This window comes from Oryza sativa, chromosome 12 (genome assembly GCF_034140825.1).
Source record: "Oryza sativa Japonica Group chromosome 12, ASM3414082v1".
Lineage (NCBI taxonomy): Eukaryota > Viridiplantae > Streptophyta > Magnoliopsida > Poales > Poaceae > Oryza > Oryza sativa.
In genome coordinates this window covers 26,584,949-26,610,074 of record NC_089046.1, presented here as the reverse complement: position 1 = coordinate 26,610,074, position 25,126 = coordinate 26,584,949, and the positions used below count along the sequence as shown (strand labels likewise).

General features: G+C 41.9%; 2 protein-coding genes and 1 long non-coding RNA gene across 5 annotated transcripts; 2 read left to right on the top strand and 1 right to left on the bottom strand.

Annotated features, from left to right (window-relative positions):
- The first annotated feature begins 1,057 nt into the window (after positions 1-1,057).
- Positions 1,058-5,084, top strand: LOC4352773 (GDP-L-galactose phosphorylase 2). Its single transcript, XM_015765173.3, has 8 exons — positions 1,058-1,221; positions 1,987-2,430; positions 2,822-2,937; positions 3,019-3,078; positions 3,433-3,657; positions 3,746-3,928; positions 4,389-4,640; positions 4,735-5,084. Exons 2-8 carry the CDS (start codon positions 2,358-2,360, stop codon positions 4,930-4,932), a joined length of 1,107 nt encoding a protein of 368 aa, XP_015620659.1. The 5' UTR covers positions 1,058-1,221; positions 1,987-2,357; the 3' UTR covers positions 4,933-5,084.
- Positions 5,085-8,240: 3,156 nt separating this feature from the next.
- On the bottom strand, positions 8,241-10,895 carry LOC4352772 (uncharacterized). 2 transcript variants are annotated; one of them, XM_015762910.3, is made up of 2 exons: positions 10,523-10,895; positions 8,241-9,714 (listed from the first exon to the last, which is right to left on the bottom strand). In XM_015762910.3, exon 2 carries the CDS (start codon positions 9,590-9,592, stop codon positions 8,498-8,500), a length of 1,095 nt encoding a protein of 364 aa, XP_015618396.1. In that variant the 5' UTR covers positions 9,593-9,714; positions 10,523-10,895; the 3' UTR covers positions 8,241-8,497. The 2 variants fall into 2 exon arrangements, with proteins under 2 accessions (XP_015618396.1, XP_015618395.1); XM_015762909.3 differs by having other exon boundaries at positions 10,528-10,859.
- A 2,337-nt stretch (positions 10,896-13,232) lies between these two features.
- On the top strand, positions 13,233-23,979 carry LOC4352771 (uncharacterized). 2 transcript variants are annotated; one of them, XR_010738521.1, is made up of 3 exons: positions 13,233-13,454; positions 20,258-22,560; positions 23,666-23,979. It is a non-coding gene; the product is annotated as an uncharacterized lncRNA (long non-coding RNA). The 2 variants fall into 2 exon arrangements; XR_001542359.3 differs by lacking the exon at positions 23,666-23,979 and having other exon boundaries at positions 20,258-22,216; positions 22,339-22,353.
- The last annotated feature ends 1,147 nt before the right edge of the window (positions 23,980-25,126 follow it).

Below are 25,126 nucleotides of genomic sequence, written 5' to 3'. Positions count from 1 at the left end.
TTTCAGGCAGCTAGAACTAGTTAATGTCTCCCTGTCTGGGGTATGATTAGCACAAGTATCACATGTTGCTCAGGTTAGAGCAAGGCACTGAATAGATTAGCTATAAAATTACTCTAATTTTTCCCTCCTCTCTCTTTCTATTACTATGATTTTAATATATGTCTTCGAGTATGTATATAGTTAGCTCTTGCTTTAGAGTTAACGCTTCATATTTTTGTTTCTCTCTTTCTCGTATGGGCTTATAGTTAATTTATGGCTAACTATGCTCCTCTAAATCCAACTCAATGGATTGCATTTTTTTTTATCAAAAAGTCTCTCCCTTTGTGAAGCACGGGAGACTTCGATATCCTACAACCACTGAACGTATATGCCATCTCACATCGAGATTCTCTATATGCAGATGACCTAATGCTCTTTCTTTCTCCCTTGACACATGAAAGGCATTAAGATATTCTTGTTTGTTTTAGAGTTACATCAGAACTCTTCACTAACTTTGACAAGTGATTGAAATTACGCCGATCTACTGCATGGGGAGCGACCTGCTAGCAATACATGATGTCTTCCCCTTTATTATGGCCGAGTTCCCGTGCAAGTATCTGGGTATCCCTCTTTTCATCAAAAAGATTCTTTCAACAACTTATCGACAAGATCCACAATCATCTACTGATTTGGAAGGGCTATGTGTCTTTTTTACCATTCCGATGCATCCCTATATGACGATTTTGTTGCCTAATTGGGTTCTGAAGGCCATTGGGTTGCCACGGTTTCAAGCAGCCAAAAACTATCTTTATGGAATGTTTTTCAAAGAAATATTCTTTTAGAACGTTTCGACATATGACAAATTGATGTAGATGGATAGATGAGTTAAGGATGGTCTAAAGTGCTACCAGGGTAAATTTATTCAATTCAAAATGAAAATATTTGTTAAAGGGTAGTCCAAACAAAAAAAAAGTAATAAAATATGGTAAAAGTGAAATTTACTCGTGATTTAACAAGGCTTAAGATTTTCACCGCTGGGGAGCACTGTAGATAAGGCCGAAGAAGAGGAGAAGAGAGCGGCCGAGAGGGAGGCGTCCGCACGTTTCACGGTCTCTCTCTCCCTCCTCGACCAGCCGTCCACACGTCCACTTCCCCATCTCCTCCTCCTCCTCCTCCTCCCCCCTTCCTGCCCTTGGGTCAGACGACGACCGCGCGCACTCTGCCGCCGCCGATTCATTCTTGGTACCAATTCTTTACCCCAACCCTTCTTCTTGATCCGATGCAATTTCTTGGGTTCCTGTTCATGCATGTTTTTTTTTTTTACCTTTACCGCCGATTCTTGGTTTGGTGGTGTTTGGATTGGGCGAGATTGGTGGCGGATGTGGGAAAATTTTGGTATTGATTGGTCCAATCTGGATTTGTGGGGGGAAAGATTGGGTTTTGCACCGTGGTGTGGAGCAATCTGGTAGCTTCTACGGTTGTCACGTCCCAATTTTATTGGGTTAGAATTCTGATGATAGTGTGTGTTCAAAGGCTTCTGGTTTTACACACCTGATGCGGCAATACATGCAAAAGAAGGAAAAAAAATCTACCTTTGTGTTATACATACTCTAATTGCTATATTTTCCTCGATTGTTTTGAAGAATGTGCATAGGTGTCTACCTTTTTGGACAGTAATAAGAATTCTTCAGCGTTAGATATTATGTTGCATAAAGATATGTGAATATAATCCAATATACACGGTGATTTCAGAAGTCACTACCTTTACTTGAGACAAATTTATGTATTCCCCTCTTTGCTTACAAGTGTCCAGGTGTATTAGGAGACTGATCTGTTTGGAGTATCTCTACAGTGTTTTGGCATATGAATATAGTATATTTATGCGAATTCTTCATGCAACCATAGATCCACTCATGGATTGTTTTTCTTTTAATGCTCAAAACTCATTTTCAGATTGACTACTCCTTTTAAGTGCTCGATTTGATTCTGACTTCTATCATGTGCCAGATTGCCCTGTGAGGCTGCATAAAGGCTCCATCATAATCCAAGAACTTGTTGGAGGCTCCTAAAGAATAACCAAGTTGGTCTTGCTCAGGTGGTTAGCTGGTCCGGTAGGGCTGGCTTGAAAAGAGCAACCACGGCTCCAAAGAAAGGATCCCGTGTTGCACTAAGAAGGGGAACACAATGTGCCCATCGCTTTCCTAAGTTTCTTCTTGCGTCCCCTTCTTTCCACGGTGGTCGCGGTGCCCTCCCATCTGCAGGGGGGCATCCTTCTGATTTGACCTACCTTGCCGGTGGTGGTGCTGTTCAAGTCTGAATTAGGCTTTAGCATTGTAGATATTTTTTTAGTAGTAGTACAGATATTAAGCATTGTAAGTATGGTATCAACCACGGAGTTCAAAGGTGAATATTCGTTGCCAAGCAAGAAATCTCCTCTTGATCAATTTGAAGGTAAGCAATAATTGTCTATCTGATCCATGCTGTTCTTTACTCCTATATTCTGAGTTATATCTATTCCCTGCCAAAACGTTACCTGCTGGGAGTGCTCGCTACTCAAGTGTGACACTGAAAACACAGCAATATCACAATAGGATTAGCCTGTGTAAGCTGAATAATATTGCATTTGCAATAAAATTCTGTGTTACACGACATGAGTCAGATAAGCTAGCTGTTTTGCAGTTTTAATTCATGATAAATGCCTTCCTTCTACAAGGGTTAGTTTAGAATGAGAACACCAAAATAAGTTCTCAGAAGCACGTCGAATAAATTTAGAATAACAGCATAGGTTCAGTTAAGTTTTATCCTTAATATTGCAATAGTCATGAACTCTTTGGATTTTCAGGTGTGAAGACACATCTTTACCGTCTCGGTGCAGAACATGAAAATGGTACCCTCAAAAGCTTTGCATATACTGATCAGGGCAGCCCAAGTTTGCTTGATACAATCATTCTTTCTCAGGTTTGTATCATCCAGGATTCCACATCATTTTCAGAGTTCTCGTTGCCCCATTTGTAATACATGGATTTTCCTTTGTAACAGTGGGAGGATTATGCTTGGAAGGGCCATTTTGGATATGACGTAACTGCTTGCAATCTCAAGGTGCTTACTGGATCTTTTTGTTCATCCATCTCTTCCAAAGTTGGATGATAGAAAATTATTAAATTCCTTTTGTTTATAGTGGTTTATGATATGCAATCCATAAGTAAAATTGGCATGCTTAAGTTGCTTTTTGAACACGATATAATTAAACATTTTTCTTTTGGATATATAACCACCTCCCTACTATCCGTCCATCATTAATAGGCATTCAGAGGCTTTGCATGGCTGTGAAACCAATATTATTATTTCCATTATAAAAAAAAGGATGCCAGCCCAGTTAGCAATATCTCTAGGTCAATGTGATGCCCTTAGACATGAACTTGATTGTAACAATGTGTTTGCCTGTTTCTGCAGGTTGTTGAAGGTGGATGGAGTTTTGTTGTTCAGCTGAATGATAAGTGGAATTCATGTGTCCTCAAGGAACATGACAAGTTCCTTGAACCTGTTGGATGCCTGAAGCCAAACTGTATGAATAGTTATGATGAATTGCTTCTGTGCATTGCTCAAGGTGACAAGGATATACCTGAAGTTGTTCCTTCAACAAAACCACCAAAGGATGGACTACTGCTGATTGCAAATGTAAGTTGCAGGATGAGCTTCAAATAACTCGTGCCTTACCTTCCTCTATATAACTGCTAGTTGACACCTGCATTTTCTTGTTCTGAAGGCATATCCTGTTGAATATGGTCATATCTTCTTGGTCCCAAGCGCAACCAATCAGCTATCCTTCTTCTGGGACAAAAGGATGTTTAGTCTGATTGCAAGGATTGCCTCTGAAGTAAATAGTGCAGCATTCCGGGTTTTCTTTGATAGTTGCACATCCACGATGCCAGACCACATGTTTTTTCAGGTAATACTGTCTAGTTCTGATGCTCAAAGAACTTTCTATTACTTCAATCATGCGTTGTTCACTTAAGCATCCTGTATCCCTGTTTGATGGAAGCAACATTCAGTTTTTTAAGTAGAACACTCATGTTAAGCATTGAACTGCTATCCTGTACTTTTTGTTATAGTGTATCTCTAGTGTTTGCAGCATATATCAATATTTAATCTTTGCCTTTTGTTGTTTGTAATCTTCTACTTTAATTTGCTATGATATGTAAGATTGTAAACAGTACATTTGAATACAGCCATGATATCCTGTACCGTTTGCCTTTTGAATGGTTTAATGTTCGGTATGGAAACTAGTGAGTGAATAAGTTCTCTGTAATAATATGTAGCTGAGATACTGTAATTCTCTACTTGCAAAGGTTGTGTGAAGGAGAATTTATTTATTTATTTATTTATTTGCAAAATTATAAAAATCACAGGCTTGTTACTTCGCAAACCCGTTGCCAGTGGAGTCTGCATCAACTGTTGCAATTTACCACGGCAAAGCCACATCAGCCGTTCACCTGTATGAAATAATTGATTATCCTATGAAGGCTCTTGTGTTAACTGGCAAGGACGTAAACACGCTTGCCAATTTTGTCAGTGAAGTATCTTTAACTCTGCATGACAATAATACTGCGTACAGCCTGCTGATCTCCAACAATGGCACAAAGGTTTTCTTGTTTCCACAGGTGAAACTCGTTGATCTGCAGTGTTTCCTTTGCAAACTTTTTTTGTTTCAGCAACCAATAAGAGGATGAATACTGTTAATATCTTTGGCTTTAGGTGAAGAATCTGGCTACTGGATGTTGTCTTTCTGCCTGGGAGTGCAGTGGCTACTTCATTTATCGCGCCAAGTACGATTTTGACAGAGCTTCTGAGAATGAAATTTCCAACAGAATGGCGTCAGTCACACTCCAAGATGGCGCATTCGAGAACCTGAAGAATCTTTGCTGCGCTGTTGCTGATGATCTTGTTATGTAAAAGCTTGTGAAAGAATCAAAACCACAATAATAAAACCGTGTGAGGGTGGTCCACTTGTTATGTCTATAGCATTTTAATGCATGGATGATGGTAATTGAACCTATGTCTGAACATTTGGATTGATCAATGGAGCATGCTGTTCTTATGGTGAATCAATTGTGAAATGTGAATTATGTGTTGTCTTATTGTCCATATTTCTGGTCATTTTGAACATGATCTTATTTATCGAGGAGCAATTAATTAGTGTCTATTTTCTGTCCTACCTATATTAAATACCTTTTGAACTTGCCTTTTGAACTTGGCATTTCTCACTGGGAAGTAGAAACCACAGCAGCATTAACCAGGGACAAGGAGTAAAAATAAAACTACCATGACCAACCTCTCTACCAATTCTCTCCTTTAAACTCCCAATCCCTTTCTATAAGGTCGCCAATCTTTTATTTGGTAAAGGTAGTGCACATGACAAGGCATTTAGATGTTAGAGATTTGTTTAGGCACGTAAATAAGAAATTTCTTCCCAACTCTCGCCACCTACCTAGGTAGTTAAAAACACGAGTTCCTTCCACAATTTTCAATCCATACATGTCCCCTGATAAAAACCGTTAATAACCCTATCCCTCTAAGGCTTATTTGGTTTATAGGATTTCCAAATCAAAGGAATAGAAAAAAAACTAAGATGTCACATGCACTCCATTCCTTATGAATTTTTCCTAGAGGTTTTACCTCATTCTAAGAATCCTATGAAATTTGGAACTACAATTCTTAGGAATTTGGTATGATCCATTCCTATGGAATGAATGATGCGTATGAGAAAAGAACTCCTAATGTTTCAATTCGTACAATAATCCTATGAAAATCCTCTGAACTGAATGAGCCCTAAACTTTCAATCCCTCCTTAAAAACTTCACCCAACCAAACTCACCTCAGTAGTATACTCATATGAAAAATTAATTAATATATTCGACAAGTGAAATTTTCATTGGGTCCACAGGAAATTTGGACTCGTCTAAAATGTTCATTAATTTATCGAACGACAGAAATTTTCATTCTACCCACAAAATTTCTTCAACGACATGAAATTTGGAACTGGAGGGAGTAGCACCTTTTTTTTTTTTTGTATACGGCCTTATCTTTTCGCTAATGCTAATGCTTATCAGTCAACTTTTGAATTTTCAACTTTAAATTTAGAGCTGATTTTGTTTTTTTTTTCATCGAAGTTTATTTTTCAGTCCTTACTTTTAGATCGCTAAGAACACATAGATAAGAGTTTTATTCACAAATTATTATTCGTTTGAAAATGTGCCGTTTGGCTTATTACACGAATAAGAGAAATCCCCGGTCAAGTTTAACAGCCGTTGGAATGTTGGATCAGGCGCTTACGGCATGGATCAATGAAGTGTGCTCTTTTGCAATAGAGCCCCTCAGAAAACCCGAATTGTGGTACATGGGGGTTCGTAGCCAAATTCTCCGAACCCCCTCGCTGCCAATGACATGAGACCACCATTTTTTTAGCTGAAAATTCATCTCCGAGATACCGACCAGCTTAATTCTAGATAGCTTAATTCTAGATTTGTTGTATTAGGATGAGTCACATCCAATACTATATTAGTTTTTTATAGGACGGAGGAAGTAGGTAGCTGAATGCGCCACCGGCCGGTACTCCGGTGATCACCGGCAATCGGCCGGCCAGCTTAAAGGGGATAATATATTTTTCGTCCTGACCACAGAAGAATCTATCTCAAGTTCAACATCCTGTCATTGCACGCATTACCATAATTTCTCCTCTTCCTGATCTTTTTTATTTACAATCAACTGAAACATCAGTTATCATCATCACCAGCAGCAGCAGGAGGAGGATGAGGAGGATCCACTATTTTGAGCTGCATTTCTCGTTGCAGATGCAGCGGACGAAGAGGTAGAAGAAGATGCAATAGCCACCATCGGCGCCCTCGTTGTCGCAGTGCTCCCTGCACGGCCCTTTCCTGCAGAACAGCGACTTGTACGTCCTGCTGAAGAAGGTGTCGCCGCAGCCTTCTGTCCTCACTGTCCCTGCAAACACACCTGCAATGCAAACCAAAAAAAAGTTTTCTTCTTTTTTCAGTGCCCAGATGATTCAGTTTCAGACTTTTAGTGCTGTGAATCCCATAAAGAACAATTATCAGGGATTGTTTTTAGATAACGGAAGCTTTTATTGAACTCAGACGATTACACATCAAGGTGGTAGAGCCATACTGAATAATTATTAGGGGTGTGTCGATGAAATCTCGATTCTATCGCAGTGTTGGAAATTTCGGACCGAAATTTCGGACCGACCGATATGATATTAGTTTGGCCGAATTTTTTCAATTTTTCAAAGTTTTCATGAATTTGGATAATATTTGTTCAAATTCAATTAAATTTTGCTCAAAATTTCGGAAATTTCGGACCGAAATTTCCGAAATTTCGGTGACCCCCAATCAAAAGTCCCAAACAGAGAAAGTGAACCCTGTTCTATCGTACGGATTTTACAACTTTGAGATCTTAATTAAGGGGGTCTGGTTCTACGATTCTAGTAGGTATAGAATCTATGATTTTTACGATTATATGATTGCGATCCTACTTTAGAGACCTCCGATTCCGATTGGGGATCTTGATCGTGATTTTAATCAACCTTGATTATCGTGATGCGTTGGCAAAGTTCCTGCAGAGAAAAAGCTAGAGAACCCAATCCTACACTTGTTCTTCACTGAATGTCTGAATCAATGGAATCTTTGATGCTTTTTCAGATGAAATGAACCTTATGCAGGAGTGGCATCATCAGCAGGAGTTGCATAGGTTATGAGTTTGTGAATGTTATTACCTGAAGTTAACAGGAGTGGCATGATCAGCAGGAAGCACAAGCTTGACACCTTGAGGACCCCCATTTTCTTCTCCAGAATAACGTTGAAGGAAGCAGAGCAGTTCAGAGGATATTATACAGAACAGAACACAATTTGTGAGCATCTTCTCTTCTTATAGCCACCGAGGATGAGAGAGATCTCAGGAAAAATGGAGAGTATGACAAATATGGGATGATGTAATTCTAGCTGAGTGATGCAATTCCAGCTGGATGATGCAATGCATTTTTATTGTACAATTCAAAGGCTCAAACTTCATGCAGACCAGACTGTCCTGTTTAATTGATAACTAAATGAGGAGATGAGCACCATAAATTTGTACCAATTAACGCTCATATGAACAGTGCAACAGATGGCACAGTTCATCGAGGACATTTTGCATTTCTCAATAGCCAACAAACAATCCCCAACTGTTTGCGAAAATGGCCACAGTGAACCAAGAATGAGGCAATTTCTTGTTGCCATTCAGCCATTCTACCTTTAATATTTCTTCCTGTAAATTCTAGTGTTGAGTTGCTCATCACTACAAATACAAGGTGAAAACTCACTTACTGCCTACAACATCAAAATCCTACCACGCTATCTAAAAGTATTGTGTCATCAACAAAATTCGTCTGTTTCAGCAGAAGCAACAGTATCACGTCTAAAAGTTGTACTGTTGGCTAGCAAAGTTAAAGACCATCTCTGATTTAGCCTGGTCTCAAGCATCCACCAGGGAGCAAGAATCTGAACTTGTCTGCGTTCTTGATCAAATAGGAAGGCAGATGAACAGCAGATCCTGACTTTGGTATGGGTCCCATCTTCTTGAAGAGATCCTTGAATGTGTACTCTTCAGGCAGCATGTCAAACAGGTCCTCCCCATTACATATGACCCTCTGGATTCTGTCTGGATTTAGGAAGCTGTCCTGCTTCACCCGGTCTGCGTGGCTATATGCCTTCATCTTGAAAGCAAACTCCTTGATGTCCTTGAAGCAGAAGCTACAATGCCAGCCTGCATCAGCCAGCAGAAGGTTGCTCTGACGGGAGTGGCGGTACAATGTATGCTCAGTGAACACATGTGCTGTGGCCCTCCAGCTGTTGTAGTCTATAGGAAATTCAAAGGAGTACATATAGTTCTTCAGCTCGAGATGCATGACTTGCGGTATTCCATCACACCACTTGAGCAACTGCACCGTCTCAGGGCTAGGGATCTCATCAGCATCAGCCATGATCAATACATCCCCCACAGCAATGCCTGATCTTCGCAGCAGCATATTAAGCGCACGACGGTGGCCGGCCTCAACATGGAAGGGCTGACGGTGAGAACCGGGATCCATTTCCATGACAGGAAGCATGTCATACACAATCTTGGAGCCAGCGAATGCAAAGCGATTGATATTTTCCAAGAAAGAGAGTGACTTCGGGATGCCAGTGAATGTGGCATTAGCTTCAAGGATGACAAACCTGTCAACATACGGAAGGAGCTCACCGTAGCGAATTTCTAGAATATCAAGTTCATTACTGAAGAGGACGGCGTCAAAGACACGGCGAGGGGTGGGGAGGATACCCCAACCATGGAGCTGACAGAGCTGCGGCATGGAGATGTTGGGGGCATAGTAGTGTGGGATGCGGATAAATGGCTTAGGTGGTGTGTCCCACAGTGGCCGCAGAAGGTAAGAGATATTATGGAAATACTGCGTAACAACAATAACAGCCACTGAAAGAACTAGAACACATGGTATCAGCAACTTGAGGGAAGCGATTTTCCGTCTAGTTAGAGGTGGAAAAGGAGAGGTTCTAGCCATGAGAATATCTGTCTATGACAAAGACAGGAAATAGATGAGACTCTGATAAGCATAGATGAGAGGTGTCTCGGATATTCTCTACTCCTGGGAAGTGTAGCAAACTTCGGAATGTGAAAGTAAATCTGTATTATGCAAGAGACAGAAGAAAGTAAGCAAACAGAAAAAATAAGTGGCAGAACAAGCAATGTGATGCAAGTATCAATTAGAGAAAGTACTAATTTCAAAATAAGAAGAAAGAGATGAATTGCAGGTACACCCTTTATCTTCTAAATTTGTAATGCAACAGCCATGGATAGAAATGTTAGTAGGACAGATATACTATTATTGAATCATTTCAATAAAAAAGGGTCTTAAACATCATGTTCACGTATTCATGTGTTACTGAAGGAAGCAACTTCTATCAGCACCTCATTTCTAACAATCCCCAACATGAAACATTTTCTATTTTAGAGGACAACAAACAATTAAAGATGATACAGTCATTACTAATTTCAGAATTCAGACCTGTGTAGACCACACAAATCAGCATTCAGGCCTAGTTCGTTGGATCGCAACATTGGAAGACCATAACAAATCAGCCTTCTCTACAAATGAAGATCTAATCTCTATGCCCAGTTCGTTGAATGTATGCCCAAAAATGCAATTCCATTTCAGCAACACAAACAAAATAAGAAAGCCCCTATTTGCCCCCCAAAATCAAATCAAAACAGCACCTCTACTACCCTTTTATTCATTTGTTCATCAATACTAACAAACTGCAGTCTGCAGGCTAAGCATTACAACATTCCTAAAGATTAGAAACTGCCGCCAACCCTAAAGATATTGGCATCAAACATAACCAATCAGACAAGCACCGCCAATAGTAGATCCATCCAAGATTTGCATAGCGAGATGTTTGGAGCACTGGGATGGCCAAAGAACAAGAATCACCTCACCGCGAGGACGAAGAAGAAGAAGAAGATGAAGATGAAGCCTTCGCCGTCTCTGCTCCACCACCACCGCCACCACCGCCGCCGCCGCCGCCGCCGCGGCCTCCTCTACATCGCCCGGCCGGTGCCCCGCCACCTCCTTCTTCTTCCTCCTGCTCGCATGTAAACCAACCTCTCCCTACTTCTCCTCCGACAATCTCTCCCTATCCTCCGCCTATTCCTGTCGCCCCGCCATCCGCCATGGGAGGGGAATCCGAGCTTTGCTGCTGCTAAAATTAGGCGCTAACAAATCTCCTCCTCTCTTCTTTTTTGCTTGCAGTGCTCTCACTCTTTTCCGTACTGGAAGAAGTGGAGGTGAAGAAAAAGAAACTCACAAAAAGGAAAAGAACTGTGGATGCGGCAATCAATCGAATCAATCACACTCGCGCCACCAGGAGCAGCAGCAGCAGATTTCGCTTTGGGTTTGGGAGGGGATCGTGGTGGGATATGCGATGATTGCTCAGCTTTGGGCGGCGCGGCACACTGGAGACTGGACTACTGCTAGTGTTGATTCTGATTCTCTGCATGGATCATCTGTGTAGGTAAGAGCAGTTACAATAGCAGGCTATGAGCCAGCTACAAACATATTTTAAATAGATGGATAACAGCGGGCTACAGATTTATAGTCAGCTGTAGCACGAACTCAAAGACACACTGTGTGTATGATAAGTGGGACCAGGTATTAATAGTGTAGTATGTAACTATTGTATGAATGAGCTATTAGGTTGGTTATAAATGAATTGTAGCTAGTAGTTGGCTATACTATTAAACTTGCTCTAAGTGCAAGGATAATAGTAAAACTCACTATCTATTATTAGCCCGTCTTAGAGCCAATACATATAATAGATTAGGTATAAGGTTGGCTATAATTTTCTTCTTCTATCTCTATCTCTCACTTACACATTTATTATTTCTGTCTTGGAGCTTGTGTTAAGCTAACTCTTGCATGAGAGCCAACATCTTTGATGTTTCGCTACATCTCTCCTCCACATAAGCTTATAAGCTTATATAGCTCACTATTATACTTGCTCTAAGAGCAGGTTCAATAGTATCGGAGCAGGTTCAATAGTATCGCCGGCTGCTGGCTCCATCCATCTTTGCAGCTATTACTAGAGCCAACTTATACAATAGAGTAGCTCCTGTGTTGATCATATATCACTAATCAATAATTAATTCTGTACATATATTAATGTACATGATCCAAGCTGAAGTCAATTCCTGTGGCCGTGTCTGTGCTAAATTAACGAGTCACGACAATCACGGGCCTTAGCAACTCATTGCCAGCATGTCGGCCACCCGCATCACCATGAAGGCATTTCAACAGAGGAGAACAAGAAAAAGGGAAAAAGGGAAGAGTCGAATAGATTAGACGATGACAAACTCAAATTAGTTTTTAAAAGAAAACAACTCAAATTAAACAAAGCTGCATAGCATATCGCATGCTCTCGTCGGTGATTAGACCAGGAGAGCGAGCGAACGGTGCTCACCACGCGCTCAACGATGGTGATTGAGCTTTTGCTTCCGCAGAACCCCCTGCTCGCGACACTCGACAGGTCTCGGCCAATTCGAACTTCATTTGCAGCTGCGCAATTTGCAGATCCATCTGCGGGCGCCCGGCAGCGGGACGTACAACCGCCGGCGTCTATAAAATGTTAGGAGGATATTTGGTTGGGGGAAGACGAAGACGAGGCGACAAAGATGCAACTAGATGGGCCGCGCTGAAGAGGAAAACCACATAAGATCCGATGGGCACGTCAGTGGACCCACAAAAATTGTTTTTAATCGCTAACAACAGCTCCCCCGCGTTGAAAGAAGCGTTAGCACCCGGCGATACATTTGTCGCGCCCGTTTGTTTCTCTTTCCTCACTTCTCTCTCCTCTCCTATATAATGATATAAACACACGTGATGGCCTAGGTTTGCGAGCCAAAAACAAACTGCTCGCGAGTCAGCTCGGCTCGGCTCATTTCAGGCTTGGGCTTGGCTCGAGCTTAGTTAGCCAAGCCCAAGCTGAGCTCCCAAGCTCTAGCTTTTCCACCCTTAAATATGGCCGCCCAAAATTTTAAGGTGTTTGGATGATATGGCTACCACTTAGGCTCTGTTCGGTAGCGAGGGTTAGGAACCCTCACTCCCCGACACACAAAACGAAACAGCGTTTTAGTGCGTGATTAATTAAGTTTTAGCTATTTTTTTTCAAAAATAGATTAATATGATTTTTTTAAGCAACTTTCGTATAGAAACTTTTTGCAAAAAAACCCACCGTTTAGCAGTTTGAAAAGCGTGCGCGTGGAAAACGAGAAGGAGGAGTTGGAAACTCAAATGGAGCCTTAGAGCAGGTACAATAGCAGGCTATAAGCCAGCTGCAAACATATTTTAAGGAGATAAATGAGAAGAGAGAAGGGCAGCGGGCTACATATTTGTAGCCAGCTGTAGCACGGACTCCAAGACACAGTGTATGTATGACAGGTGGGACCATGTATTAATAGTGTAGTATATAATTATTGTATGAATGAATTATTAGATTGACTATAGATAAATTAGATAAATTGGAGTTAGTAGTTGGCTATACTATTGAATTTGCTCTTAGGATATTCCCTTGAGATGGCCGGATGGGGGCGGCCCAGGTACCGCGCGACTCGTTTTTTTTTTCCCCTCTCTTCTCACCGCTTCACCTGTGCCAAAACCCTTGAGCTCTCCACCCTCCTCTGTACGCATCTTCCGGCGGCGCACCAGGCGGCGTCGAGGGCGGAGTGGGAGACAGCGCCAGGGACGTGGTTCGGGCGGCGAGGGCGGTGCAGCTCCTGGCGGCGCAGTCGGCAAGGACCTAGGGGGGGGGGGGGGGGGCAGCGAGCAGACCAACACCCATTTTTGTCCTTCCATTCCTCTCCAAATCAAGGTATACTACAAATCTGAGCATACTACTACTTGTATTTTGGGGATTGATTTGTTCAGATCTGAGTGCTATAGTAGTTTCTAAGCATGGCCATGAATGGGTTATATAGTGCTATAGTTGCCATTTTTTTGATATTTTGTTCAGATCTGAGTGCTATATGTTGTATGTCTCAATATATGTGTGTATGAATGTTCAGATATACTAGTCATTAAGTCAGCGCAATGAGTAGCGCATCTATGATTATTTTTTTTCTATATCTCATGATATATATCTATTTTTTTGTTTTATACAAGTGAAGTGTTTGCAATTTGATTATTACACTCGGTGTAGCTTGGTCAAAATTATACATAGCTTCAACTTACCCATATGGATAGAAGTGAAAAACTACTGAAATATATCTCCACTTTTTAATATAAGGAAAAAATTATCACGATTATTGTTTGCAAGAGTTGATATCATAAGTAGAAACTGAAAATTAGATAGTGGAACTATAATAAAACACTGGTAGGTCTGGTGTCATCCCATCCCAATATTGACAATATAGGCTAAGTACGCATAGAAGAAAAAACAAAGACATCCTTCTACATTTTTATATTGGCATTTCTTAAACAAATTCTGAAACCAATTAAAAAATAGAAGGCACGTCACACCTACAGTTTTTCTTGCATTCAGTAAATACATTGGATAAAAACTTTTGCAGGATCAGTAATTTTGCCTCATGAAAGTATGTCCTATAATTCAAGAGGCTAACAATAATTTCCTATGGTGAACCGTGTCCTATCATTTACTTAGTAGGAGCTGCAGAGAGTGACCATGAGTATCCACCAGTAAAAAATTACTTTTGTATAAACCTGTACTAGCCACCTGTGATTACTCTTTTTATCATAATATACATTGCATTTTATTTATAAATAGAAGATTATAAAACTTGATGGAAGCGTTAACCACAGCACCAAAGCTGGTCTCCAAAGCATGCACAGAGAAGCTAGCAAAGCTATTTAGGTTGCAGGTAAAATGACTTGCTTTGATTCTTCAGCATCATTGATACTTCTAGTTAAAAAAGTGGTCATTAATGCATCACCTAATTATGTTCTGAACTCAGAATTTCTTTACTATCTTGTTGGAATAAACTACTCCCTCCATTTTTATTTACATGACATTAAAAAAACAGAGGTAGTTTTTCCAAACAGCCATACTATCATTGTCTTCATCATATTTCAGACATTCTTAGATTGCTATTCATGAAAAACCAGAGCATGATAGAAACACAACCATTAAAATCTAGAAATGTGAAAGGATTACCTTTCCACCTTGTTAAAATCTGGAAATGAGAAGGGATTACCTTTCCACCGTGTTCTTCAGTTCAACACGCATTCAAGCTATCCTATATTTCAGTTCTCAATCCACATGGAACAACAAATATGTGCTTCTTATAGATACAGTATAACCATTTTCGTAAAAAAAATCGATCTTCAATTGACATGGTTCATAAATCATGTTTGATTACTTTATTATTTGCTTCGTATATCCTCACAATTCATTCTTCAGTCAGTGAACACACCCTTTTTTAAGTCTATTAGGCAAAGCAACCACCAAATCCTAGAGAACTTATGGCTCACAGCAAAGCAGAGGCTAAATGGCTAATTATAGAGTAAAATACATTTGATCTTTAGTATTCAAATTCTATTCCCGGTTAAGCAAGTTCCTACTCCTCTATGTGCTGTTATTACACACATATACATCTAGAAATACATTAGTTTGGTCTCTTCAATTGATAATAGTGTTTAAGGGCACTGATAGGTGTAATGCTGAAGTTATTCATTGGACATAGAAAAGGAAGCTATTGATTCCTTGCTGTACAAAAGATCGCTGAATTTATGATATGATCAACATATAAAAATGAATAATACAGTACAAATACGTCAGCATAACAATATCAAATACTATCATGTGTTTAATGTATAAAGTACTACAGCTACTAATTATAGGATATTTCTAAATTATAGAATAGTTGTCCCTTAAGTCATTTATATATGACGTTAGGACCAATTTTTTTTTCTAAATACATAAATAGTTAGCATTACCTCTTACAGATATTTGGGGAATTATTAGTACTATTTCTGACGAATATAGTGTACTCCTGATGAGCTGCTATGATTTAGCAAGTTGGACTTTGGGCATCTGTAGGAGAGGGAAGAAAGGGGAGGGGCTGGTGGCATCTCAATGATAGATGGGGGTATGGGGCACCGGCTTGGATTTGGTCTGGAGGCTTTCTTCCCCAACTTGGATCTGTAGTGGTGGTGAGTCCCCAAGACCCCTCCTCATCCCTGTGCCCTACTGCCCTCTTCCGTCGCCTTCACTCTCAACACCACTCCATGCTCGCTCTTATGGATGCGTCGCGACAGCGAGGGAGGAGAGGAGGCGGCGATTGGATGGGGAGGAGGTGCAACCCCTAGGGTGGGAAGAAAGGGGATGGCGAGGCGAGTGGGGGTTGGGAAGACAGGTTGATAAGGTGAAAGGTAATGAAGGCGTGATGGCGGAGGAGGTGGCAAGGAGTAGCGGCGCCTCAACCTCGCGGCACGGCGGCAGGCACAACGCGTGTGAGACCACAGTCGGTGACTGCAGCCCGTAGGGGAGGAGGAAGGGGCAAAATGAAAGAAGTGGAATTATAGGGACGTGGAAGCACCCGAAATTGATAGAAGTTTCTTGAAGGGTTGTTTTAAAAGTTTTTCTGATCCTACGCCTACAATAAACTGTAATGGTTCATCGGACAATTGATGATTTTTAGATGACGTGGCCCAATAAGAAAGCAAGAAAGATTATTTCTTTCATTACTTTAGATATGGTTTGCTGATGTAGCATCAGGACTAAACTAGTGTTTGTCTTTTAATCACAAGATAACTAAAAGTGGGAATTTGTAATACAACTTTCGATGATACTAGAAAACACTCGAGCTAGTCAGTGTTAGAATATCAATCCTGGATAGAACCCATCTAAAACAAGTGCAGCCGACAATGACAACTTTGAGAGCATAACATAAGTTACTTAGCGGTGGAGATTGAGCAATAGCAGAACATAGGCTAGTGTTATGGGTTAGGGTTCATAGGGGATAAACACCGTCGGGAGGATAGCCGGGTGGCGACGACTGCTAGGGATGAGAGGGGGACTTAGGTTGGGGAAGACTAATTCTGATTCATTGCTTAATTAGAATGACGATACAATCCATCCTTATATAGATGGGGGGAGGACCCAATCTAATCCTATCCAACCGACTCTATCCTTATCCCTAGGGCCTCGACCCCTCGGCCCACTACCTATGACACCTAGATTGATTTGGACATAGAAAAGAAAAAGACTTACCTCACAATAGTAATTTTTGAGAGATTAATCATTTTAGACCAAAGAAAGATTAGAGATTTAAACTAGGTTTGAGGGTTAGAGTTTGGCTAGACTAGTAATTTAGGGTGTTTACTGTTTAGGGAGAGTATTTGATCTCCCTAAAATAAAAGCTCTCATATTCAGAGCGAAGGGTCTTAAGCGTAGAAATTCATCATCACCTCTTTCAGCTACTGATGTTAGTACACTAAAATCATAAATATCTCGGAGCTCCTTTTATATTGGATGTATAGTGGTACCCAAAAACCAAAGGTAGTTTTGTGTAGCAAGAAAAGATTTTTCATATTATTGGCACAACCAGCTCTCTATTGTTTTTCTTCAAATTCAGTTTGTTTGAGTCTCTCGCTCTACTATTTAATACTGTATAATGTAATTAGGGGTGGACAGAAAGCTCGTGGCTCGTTAGCTCGCTCGGCTCGTGACAAGCTCGGCTTGGCTCGGCTCGGCTCGTTTCATTTTTCTAACGAGCCGAGCTAGGATTTGAGCTCGTTAGAGATAACGAGCCGGCTCGAGCTGGCTCGCGAGCCGCTCACGAGCCTTAACGAGCTAAGCCTTGGTAAGTTAGCAGGTTGCAGCCCACAACCGAAGGCCACAGCCCATTAGGCCCACAACATGAAAACCCTAGCTTCCTAGCCTCCCACAGGACAGCATCTTCTTTCTTCACGCGTGCGCGTCTCTCCACTCTCCACGCCGCTCCGCCGTCACTCGCCAAGTCGTCGTCCATCGCTCGCATCGATGTTCCCCCTCGCAGGCTAGCCGCTCACGTCACTCGCCACCCGCCGCCGCCTCTATGGCAGCGCCGTGCGTCCTCGTCCGCGTCGGCAGTGGGCTCCAAGCATGATGTCGTCTGCATCGGCAGCGGCAATGGCACAATCCGCACGAGCAGGAGCATGCAAATCCACTGTTGGCGCCACGAGATCCAAATCGAGAGCAAAAGTTCAAGCTTGTCCTCATCGCCGTCAGCAAGTTGATATGTTTAATTTTGGTTGGTCCTAATTCACTAGGAATCTAGGTCTGCTTGGTTTTTGGTTTGGTTCCAATGAAACGAGGCTTTCAGATCTACGAGCTTGGTTCTGTTGATGGGTACAATATTTCAAATTGATGTGTACAAAAATTTTGTGCAAGACTTTGTGATTTGTCGAATGTTTGTGTTGAATAGTCACACATTGGTTGTGGAAGTGCAAAGGACCTAAGATATAAGTGGGGGAGCCCCTCACCTCAATGGCTAGCTTTTGGGGTGGGAAAGGCCCTTTACGATCCTACAGTTTGATCTGTTATGCAATTGAAAAATTATTGTTGGCAGCCACAATCTTCGATTTTTCTTTGAAGCGAAAGATTTTTGATGGGTCACTGGTGTATTGACTCGCGAGCTAAACGAGCTAGCTCGAGCTGCCAACCGAGCCGAGCTAGCTCGGTATCCACCCCTAAATGTCATAGGCAGAGTAGGAAATTGACGGATGTAAGTAAGCAAACAGACGGATGTAAAGCAGTAAGCAAGCATCAGATCCATAATAATAAACTTTGGCCCACACCATACATGAGAATGAGATGTAGAAATCTCCAAAAGATAGATAACGATGAGCAAGTCTCTAGATGAGTTTACCTTTGGCGTGGAGGAGGGAGAGCTGTTAGGGGGGTGCGTGGCGATGGCGGATGAGTCTGGAGTAGAGGAGGAAGAAGGATCAACGTCCTCTGTTCCTCCCACTCCCACTCCTAGTGGGCCAACGTCACCAATAGGCCGTGCTGGGCTAGACTCAACTGTAAGCCGGCCCGATGAACAAGGGCGATGAGGAATCTTCTGGAAGGTGTGGTGCCACTCCGGCAGTCGCAGCCTCCTCAACATGGGAATGGCGACAGTTGGGTTGAGGAGGCTAGAGGTTTCCGCTCTTCATCGATGGCTGTCTGTCCTTGCCTCCTCGGCCCTCGCTGCCGATGAAGAACAAGAAGTTATCCGGCGGCGAGGGCCGAGGAGGTGAGGACGGACGTCCATCGATGAAGAGCGAAAACCTCCAGCCTCCTCAACTCAATTGCCGACATTCCCATGTTGAGGAGGCTGCCACTGCCGGAGTGGCACCGCACCTTCCAAAAGATTCCTCATCGCCCTTGTTCATCGGGCCGGCTTACAGTTGAGCCCAGCATGGCCCATTGGTGACGTTGGCCCACTAGGAGTGGGAGTGGTAGTGGGAGGAACAGAGGACGCTGATCCTTCTTCCTCCACGGCGGCGAGGGCCGAGGAGGCGAGGATGGACGGCCATCGATGAAGAACAAAAACCTCCAGCCTCCTCAATTCAACTGCCGCCATTCCCATGTTGAGGAGGCTGCGACTGCCGGAGTGGCACCGCACCTTCCAGAAGATTCCTCATCGCCCTTGTTCATCGGGCCGGCTTACAGTTGAGTCTAGCCCAGCATAGCCCATTGGTGACGTTGGCTCACTAGGAGTGGGAGTGGGAGGAACAGAGGACGCTGATCCTTCTTCCTCCTTCACTCCAGACTCCTCCACCACCGCCGCGCACCCCCCAACAACTCTCCCTCCACGCCAAAGGTAAACTTATCTGGAGACTTGCTCATCGTTATCTATCTTTTGGAGATTTCTACATCTCATTCTCATTCTCATGTATGGTGTGAGCTAAAGTTTATTATTATGGATCTGATGTTTGCTTACTGCTTTGCATCCGTCAATTTCCTACTCTGCCTATTATATTATACAATATTAGACAGTAGAGCGAGAGACTCAAACCAACTCTGAATCTAAAGAAAAACAATAGAGAGCTGGTTGTGTCAATAATATGAAAAATCTTTTCTTGCTACATAGAACTACCTTTGGTTTTTGGGTACCACTGTACATCTAGTATAAAAGGAGCTCTGAGATATTTATGATTTTAGTGTACTAACATCAGTAACTAAAAGAGGTGATGATGAATTTCTACGCTTAAGGCCCTTCGCTCTGAATATGAGAGCTTTTATTTTAGGGAGATTAAATACTCTCCCTAAACAGTAAACCCTCAAACCTAGTTTAAATCTCTAATCTTTCTTTGGTCTAAAATGATTAATCTCTCAAAAATTACTGCTGTGAGGTAAGTCTTTTCCTTTTCCATGTCCAAATCAATCTAGGCTATGTTCTGCTATTGTTCAATCTCCACTGCTAAGTAACCTATGTTATGCTCTCAAAGTGGATTGATATTCTAACACTGACTAGCTAGTATCATCGAAAGTTGTATTACAAATTCTCACTTTTAGTTATGCTGTGATTTAAAAGACAAACACTAGTTTAGTCCTGAGGCTACATCAGCAAACCATATATATCTTCAGTTCAAATTCGTATATCCCATATAGCTCTGTGCCTTGGCTAAGGTCAACTGACATCAGTGTGGCACCACTTCTTCCTGTTGCTGTAACATTCTCTTCTTCAGTTTCTGCAGCAACCGGTGCAAACTAAAGATGGCGGGATTCGGCAGCCTGGCACCCAAGACCAAGAACATAGTGGTGGCTGGAGGACTCTCTGCTTTCGTCCTTGGCGTGTATTACTACACCATGAGAGCGGTGGGAGGCACAGATGAGCTGCAGGTCGCCATTGATAAGTTTGAAGGCATGAAGAAAAAGGATGCTGGGAACTCATCCGCCGCGGGATCCTAAGAACAGGGTTTAGAATTGGCTCCATATCCGCCTCTATACTGAACTGTGGTTTTGTACAATAATGGCTCAATACTAGGTTGTGCTTATGCTTTGACGTTAAGCTGGAATAATTTTTGACTGAATCGACTATATTAAAACCTCCCCGGAGTTGCTGGGCTGAGAGCGTTTTGGACTGGTGCTCGCACGCGGCGCTATCCATTTTTATTCACATGACATTAAGAAAGAGCTTTCTGTGATTGAACTTTAACTAGGTTTTTTTTGCCTTTTGTATTTAGTATTGTTTCAATGGTAGTTATCCTCTGGAAATAGCTGTTTCAAGTATATTTAGCTATGCCTTTTTCTTCACGGTGTTGATTTGGTGAGTAGAGAATCTGCTATGTTTGCTACTAATATTATAGTTCTGCCCTTCAATGAAATGTAAACAATGTGAATTGAGGTTAATGTACGATAGTTGGCATGTGACTAGGTGAGATTTTCTTTGTGTATCCTGAGATATCTACAATACATCAATAAATTGTGCATTGTACACATGGTCTTCAGATTGACATTATATTTTTAAACTACATTATGGTTACTTTTATGTTGTTTCAGGGGGAACCAAAATCAGGTACGCACCCAGTCATTAGTTTCACTATGTTTCTTAGTAATTTTTGTTTTAGATTTGTGTTGTAAATGGCTTAGAATTTTTTTTGGTGGTGGTGGGGGGGGGGGGGGGTGGGTTGGTCAAACTTCACATTTGAGAAAAATATAATGTTGTTTAGTGCATTGGTCGGCATGCGTGTATGGTAATCAATGCACATCAGCCTAGCAAATCTGACACGTCATCCTTCGAGTTTGGCATTGGAGTTCCTGTAAATGCCCTTTTGGATATATCTATACTTCTATATTAAGTATAAAAAGGAGGAGTTCTCCGATTTCAATCCTACCGGTGAAATCAACAGTTGAAATCTTACCGTCCATCCGCGGCACTTTCAGCCTCCCTACCGTCCACCGCAAAGACAGAAGTGGCTGGCTAAGTCTTTGCGATGCGACGGTGAAATCACCGAATCCCCATCCGTACCAAGTGGACGCACGATTCCATCGCAATAACACCGTGCGCTTACCTCGCCGCCGCAAGCTCCGCTCCGCCATAAGAGCAATGGTCTTTATTAGCGGTCTCTCTTCATTGTCATGCAAGTATATTTGGTGACGTGGAAGAGAGAGAAAGAAGGAAAGAGAAAGATAGTTGCTATGGAGACGTGGAAGAGAGAGAAAGAAGGAAATGTCTCTCTTTATTGTCATGTAAGTATATTTGGTGACGTGGAAGAGAGAGAAAGAAGGAAAGAGAAAGATAATTGCTATGGTGACGTGGAAGAGAGAGATTGAAGGAAAGAGAAAGATAGTTGCTACGCATGACAACGACATAGAGTCGACTCTTAGCATTTATTAGGAAATTTTTTGTTGCATTGAGTCTAATAAAGGAAAGATGACTAGTAAGAAAGTATTTTGGCACATTAATGGTTAGAGACTGTATTGTCTTAACTATTGTAACGCGATAGTCTCTAATTAACGTATCGGTCTCTACCTTTGTACTTGCCGTAACGCCGCTGCCGCGACCTCCCGGATGATGCCTCTAGAGTGCAGCTGCGAGCAAATCGACTCCCCGGCCACCGCTTGAACACCGGGACATCTCCTCACAGCACCCTTGTTGACCCGTCGTCCATATCCTCTCTAGCGGCCTCCTCCAACAAGCCCAGGTGTGCTTGATCTGCGTGTTAACACTCTGGGATTTTGGTGTATTGTTTGATATTGTTCAACTCAGGAACACCTACGCTTTCTCAAGCAACCAATTATAATTCAGCTTTGTTACTGCTTCCAGTATCATTCATTGCAAGCAGTTGTCCACCAATAATCCCAAAGTAGGTTGTCCTTCTCCCATTGTGCCATCCTCGATTTCTGTTTCCATCGGCCGCCCTGCGATATGTACCGGAGGTGTACTTGCTATAGCAGTGTGCTGGTGTCCAGTTGATGCACCCAAGGAGGCTCAAATCCAAGTTGTGATGTGGCGATGATGAGCAAGTCAGACAAGAACCTATATCAGGTTAGTCTTCTCGAGAATTTGCATATCAACTTTTAACATTTTGCTTCACCTTGTGAATTTGATGTGTGATTGAGCTTCCAGGGTCATCAGCTGATATACTACGGCTCCCATCGGTTGCCATTTTACCTAAAATGGCTTATTTGGCTTATTAGAAAATTAAAATTAGTTTATAAGTAAAACTTTTGTAGATTTATTCGTAGCGACTTAAAAGCCAAAATTAACAAAAATTACGTTAAAAGCATTTCAAAATCAACTTCAAAATTAAATTCAAAAATTCAAATTTTGGCTTATTCTTTGGCTGTTTAGGCCAAACGATAGGGCTGTACATAATGATATTCTGCGGACTAAAGACATGATATTCTTTCATCATACAATTTTTTGAGCTTCATGTATTTGGCTAATATTTCTTATGGAACACACATGTTGATTTCAGTCTTTCAAATTTGTTCTGCCCTTTTTGGTATGGAATTTCTGTTACCTTGGAACACCTGGTATGTTCTTTCCTATATACTATATGGCACCTTAAAGTGCTACTTATTAAACAGCGCGTGATAAACACTGCACGTCCCCACCCATAGTGTAACTGCACTCCACCCACACTGATCCCGGCTCAACACATCCCCAAATTTTGGCAGTCAAAATTTTACTACTTAGACAAACACAAAAACTCACCATATAAGACAGCGTCGTTTAGTATTTTTTTAACTAATCATATATACATGCAGTTAACAAATCTTGAACAACGGGATATGTTAGGGCAGTAATTTTTTAACCGAAAGCAAGTTAGGTTCCTTTTTTTTTCATCGAATGATGACATGATCTAGAGTTATTTTTTTTTACTAGACATGCCATTAAATTATTAATTTTTGATTCTTTGTTTCCAGTTTTTTGAAATAATTGTTTTAGAATAATTCTAGGAACTATCATTTTTGTACATAATGCTGAACGAGTAATTTTTTAACTGACAGTAATATAGCTTCTCACTCACCCAACGGTGTCAGTATATAGAGTTATTTTTTTACTCGATACGTCATGAATTTTATTTTTTTGTTGACCGATGCAATTAGTAATTTATTTACTCATAGAACCATATGTATATATACAGATGCGGTCCAACCTTACCGTGTGTATGAACCACACACTTTTCCATCTCTCTCCGTTTCTTCAGGATCTGAGCAGACCGGGCGTCCACCCGATGATTGTGTTATGTATCGAGTTACTGTAGTTGCCAATTGTTGTCATTTCTCTTTTGTGGTCTCACTGAGTCAAGTGTATGTCTAGACCTGGTGAGTGTGAGTCGCGACGTGCCGTGCTGGTCTGGCGGACGCGTCGGGTGTGTGTTTGACTTGTACATATAAAAAGGGAACTCTCCTGTCTGAGAGGGCATCGAAATTGAAATAGAAAAATCACTACCAACTCCTTCCCAAATTGCTCTGTTCTCTCTCTCAATCCCAAATCCTTCTGAGAACTCTAGATCAAATCCTGGCGAGACGCCACGGAAAACCTCGGTTCGTGACAATTTGGTATCAGAGCCTAGGTCTCGCTAGCGAGGAAGAAGGGTCCCAATCTCATGGAGAGGATGGCCGCGGCGGAAACTGAGCTGGGGGATCTGAACCAGAGGGTGGTGGATCTCACAAGCAACCTCAACAACATCCTTGGATCGCTCACCAAGCTGGAGACATGGATTTCGACGGTTGATGCGGGAATCCAAGGCTTGAACAAGGTGGTGGAGGAGATCTTGGCAAGGGTGACGAAGCTGGAGAGCTCACCAGCGACGGCGACGTTCGTGGCGACCTAAATGCCTGTAGGGCCCGACAATGTCGAGGAGCACCAAGGTGATGCATCCAAAGCCCTTGCGGCTCAGGAGCGACCCCTGGTCAAGGGTAAGTCCCGATTGCCGATTTTCCCCATTAATTTCGAATTGGGTGAAACCTCTGTGCAGAGTTAATTTAGCAGTCGGTCCAATAGCCCTAGATTGCCAAAAACAGATTTCCCAAAGTTTGATGGAGATAACCCAAAATTGTGGAAGAAGAACTCTGAAAAGTACTTTGATATGTACCAAGTTCCCTATGAAAGTTGGGCAAATTTTGCTACTCTGCATATTGTGGGGAATGCTGCTCTGTGGCTGCAAACCTTGAGGCTCTGCATAGCGTTGAGACTTGGCCAGAACTTTGTGTAGTAGTTCATAGTAAATTTGGGAAGGATAAATACTAGGAGCATTTAGAGGAGTTAGAGAGTCTTAGGCAAACCAGTGGAGTTAAGGATTACTATAGCAAATTTGAGGAATTTATGCATTTGAGGATAAATACCAGGAGCATTATTGATGTGAATTATTTGCTCTATACTTCTAAAAATACAGGCTCAAACAATGTTCTTCTAGTACATTGCCTAGACAAACTTATACTACATTCCGCTACATTTCTCCCTCTGCACACATGAGTAGCTGATTCGACCTATTTTCTTTTGATGTGTATTTGTATCCGACCATATCATGCAAGTCAGGCTATTCCAGCGCAGCTATGAGGTGAGTTTGACTCGAGCTTGTTCTTAGGCTATTTCCCAACTC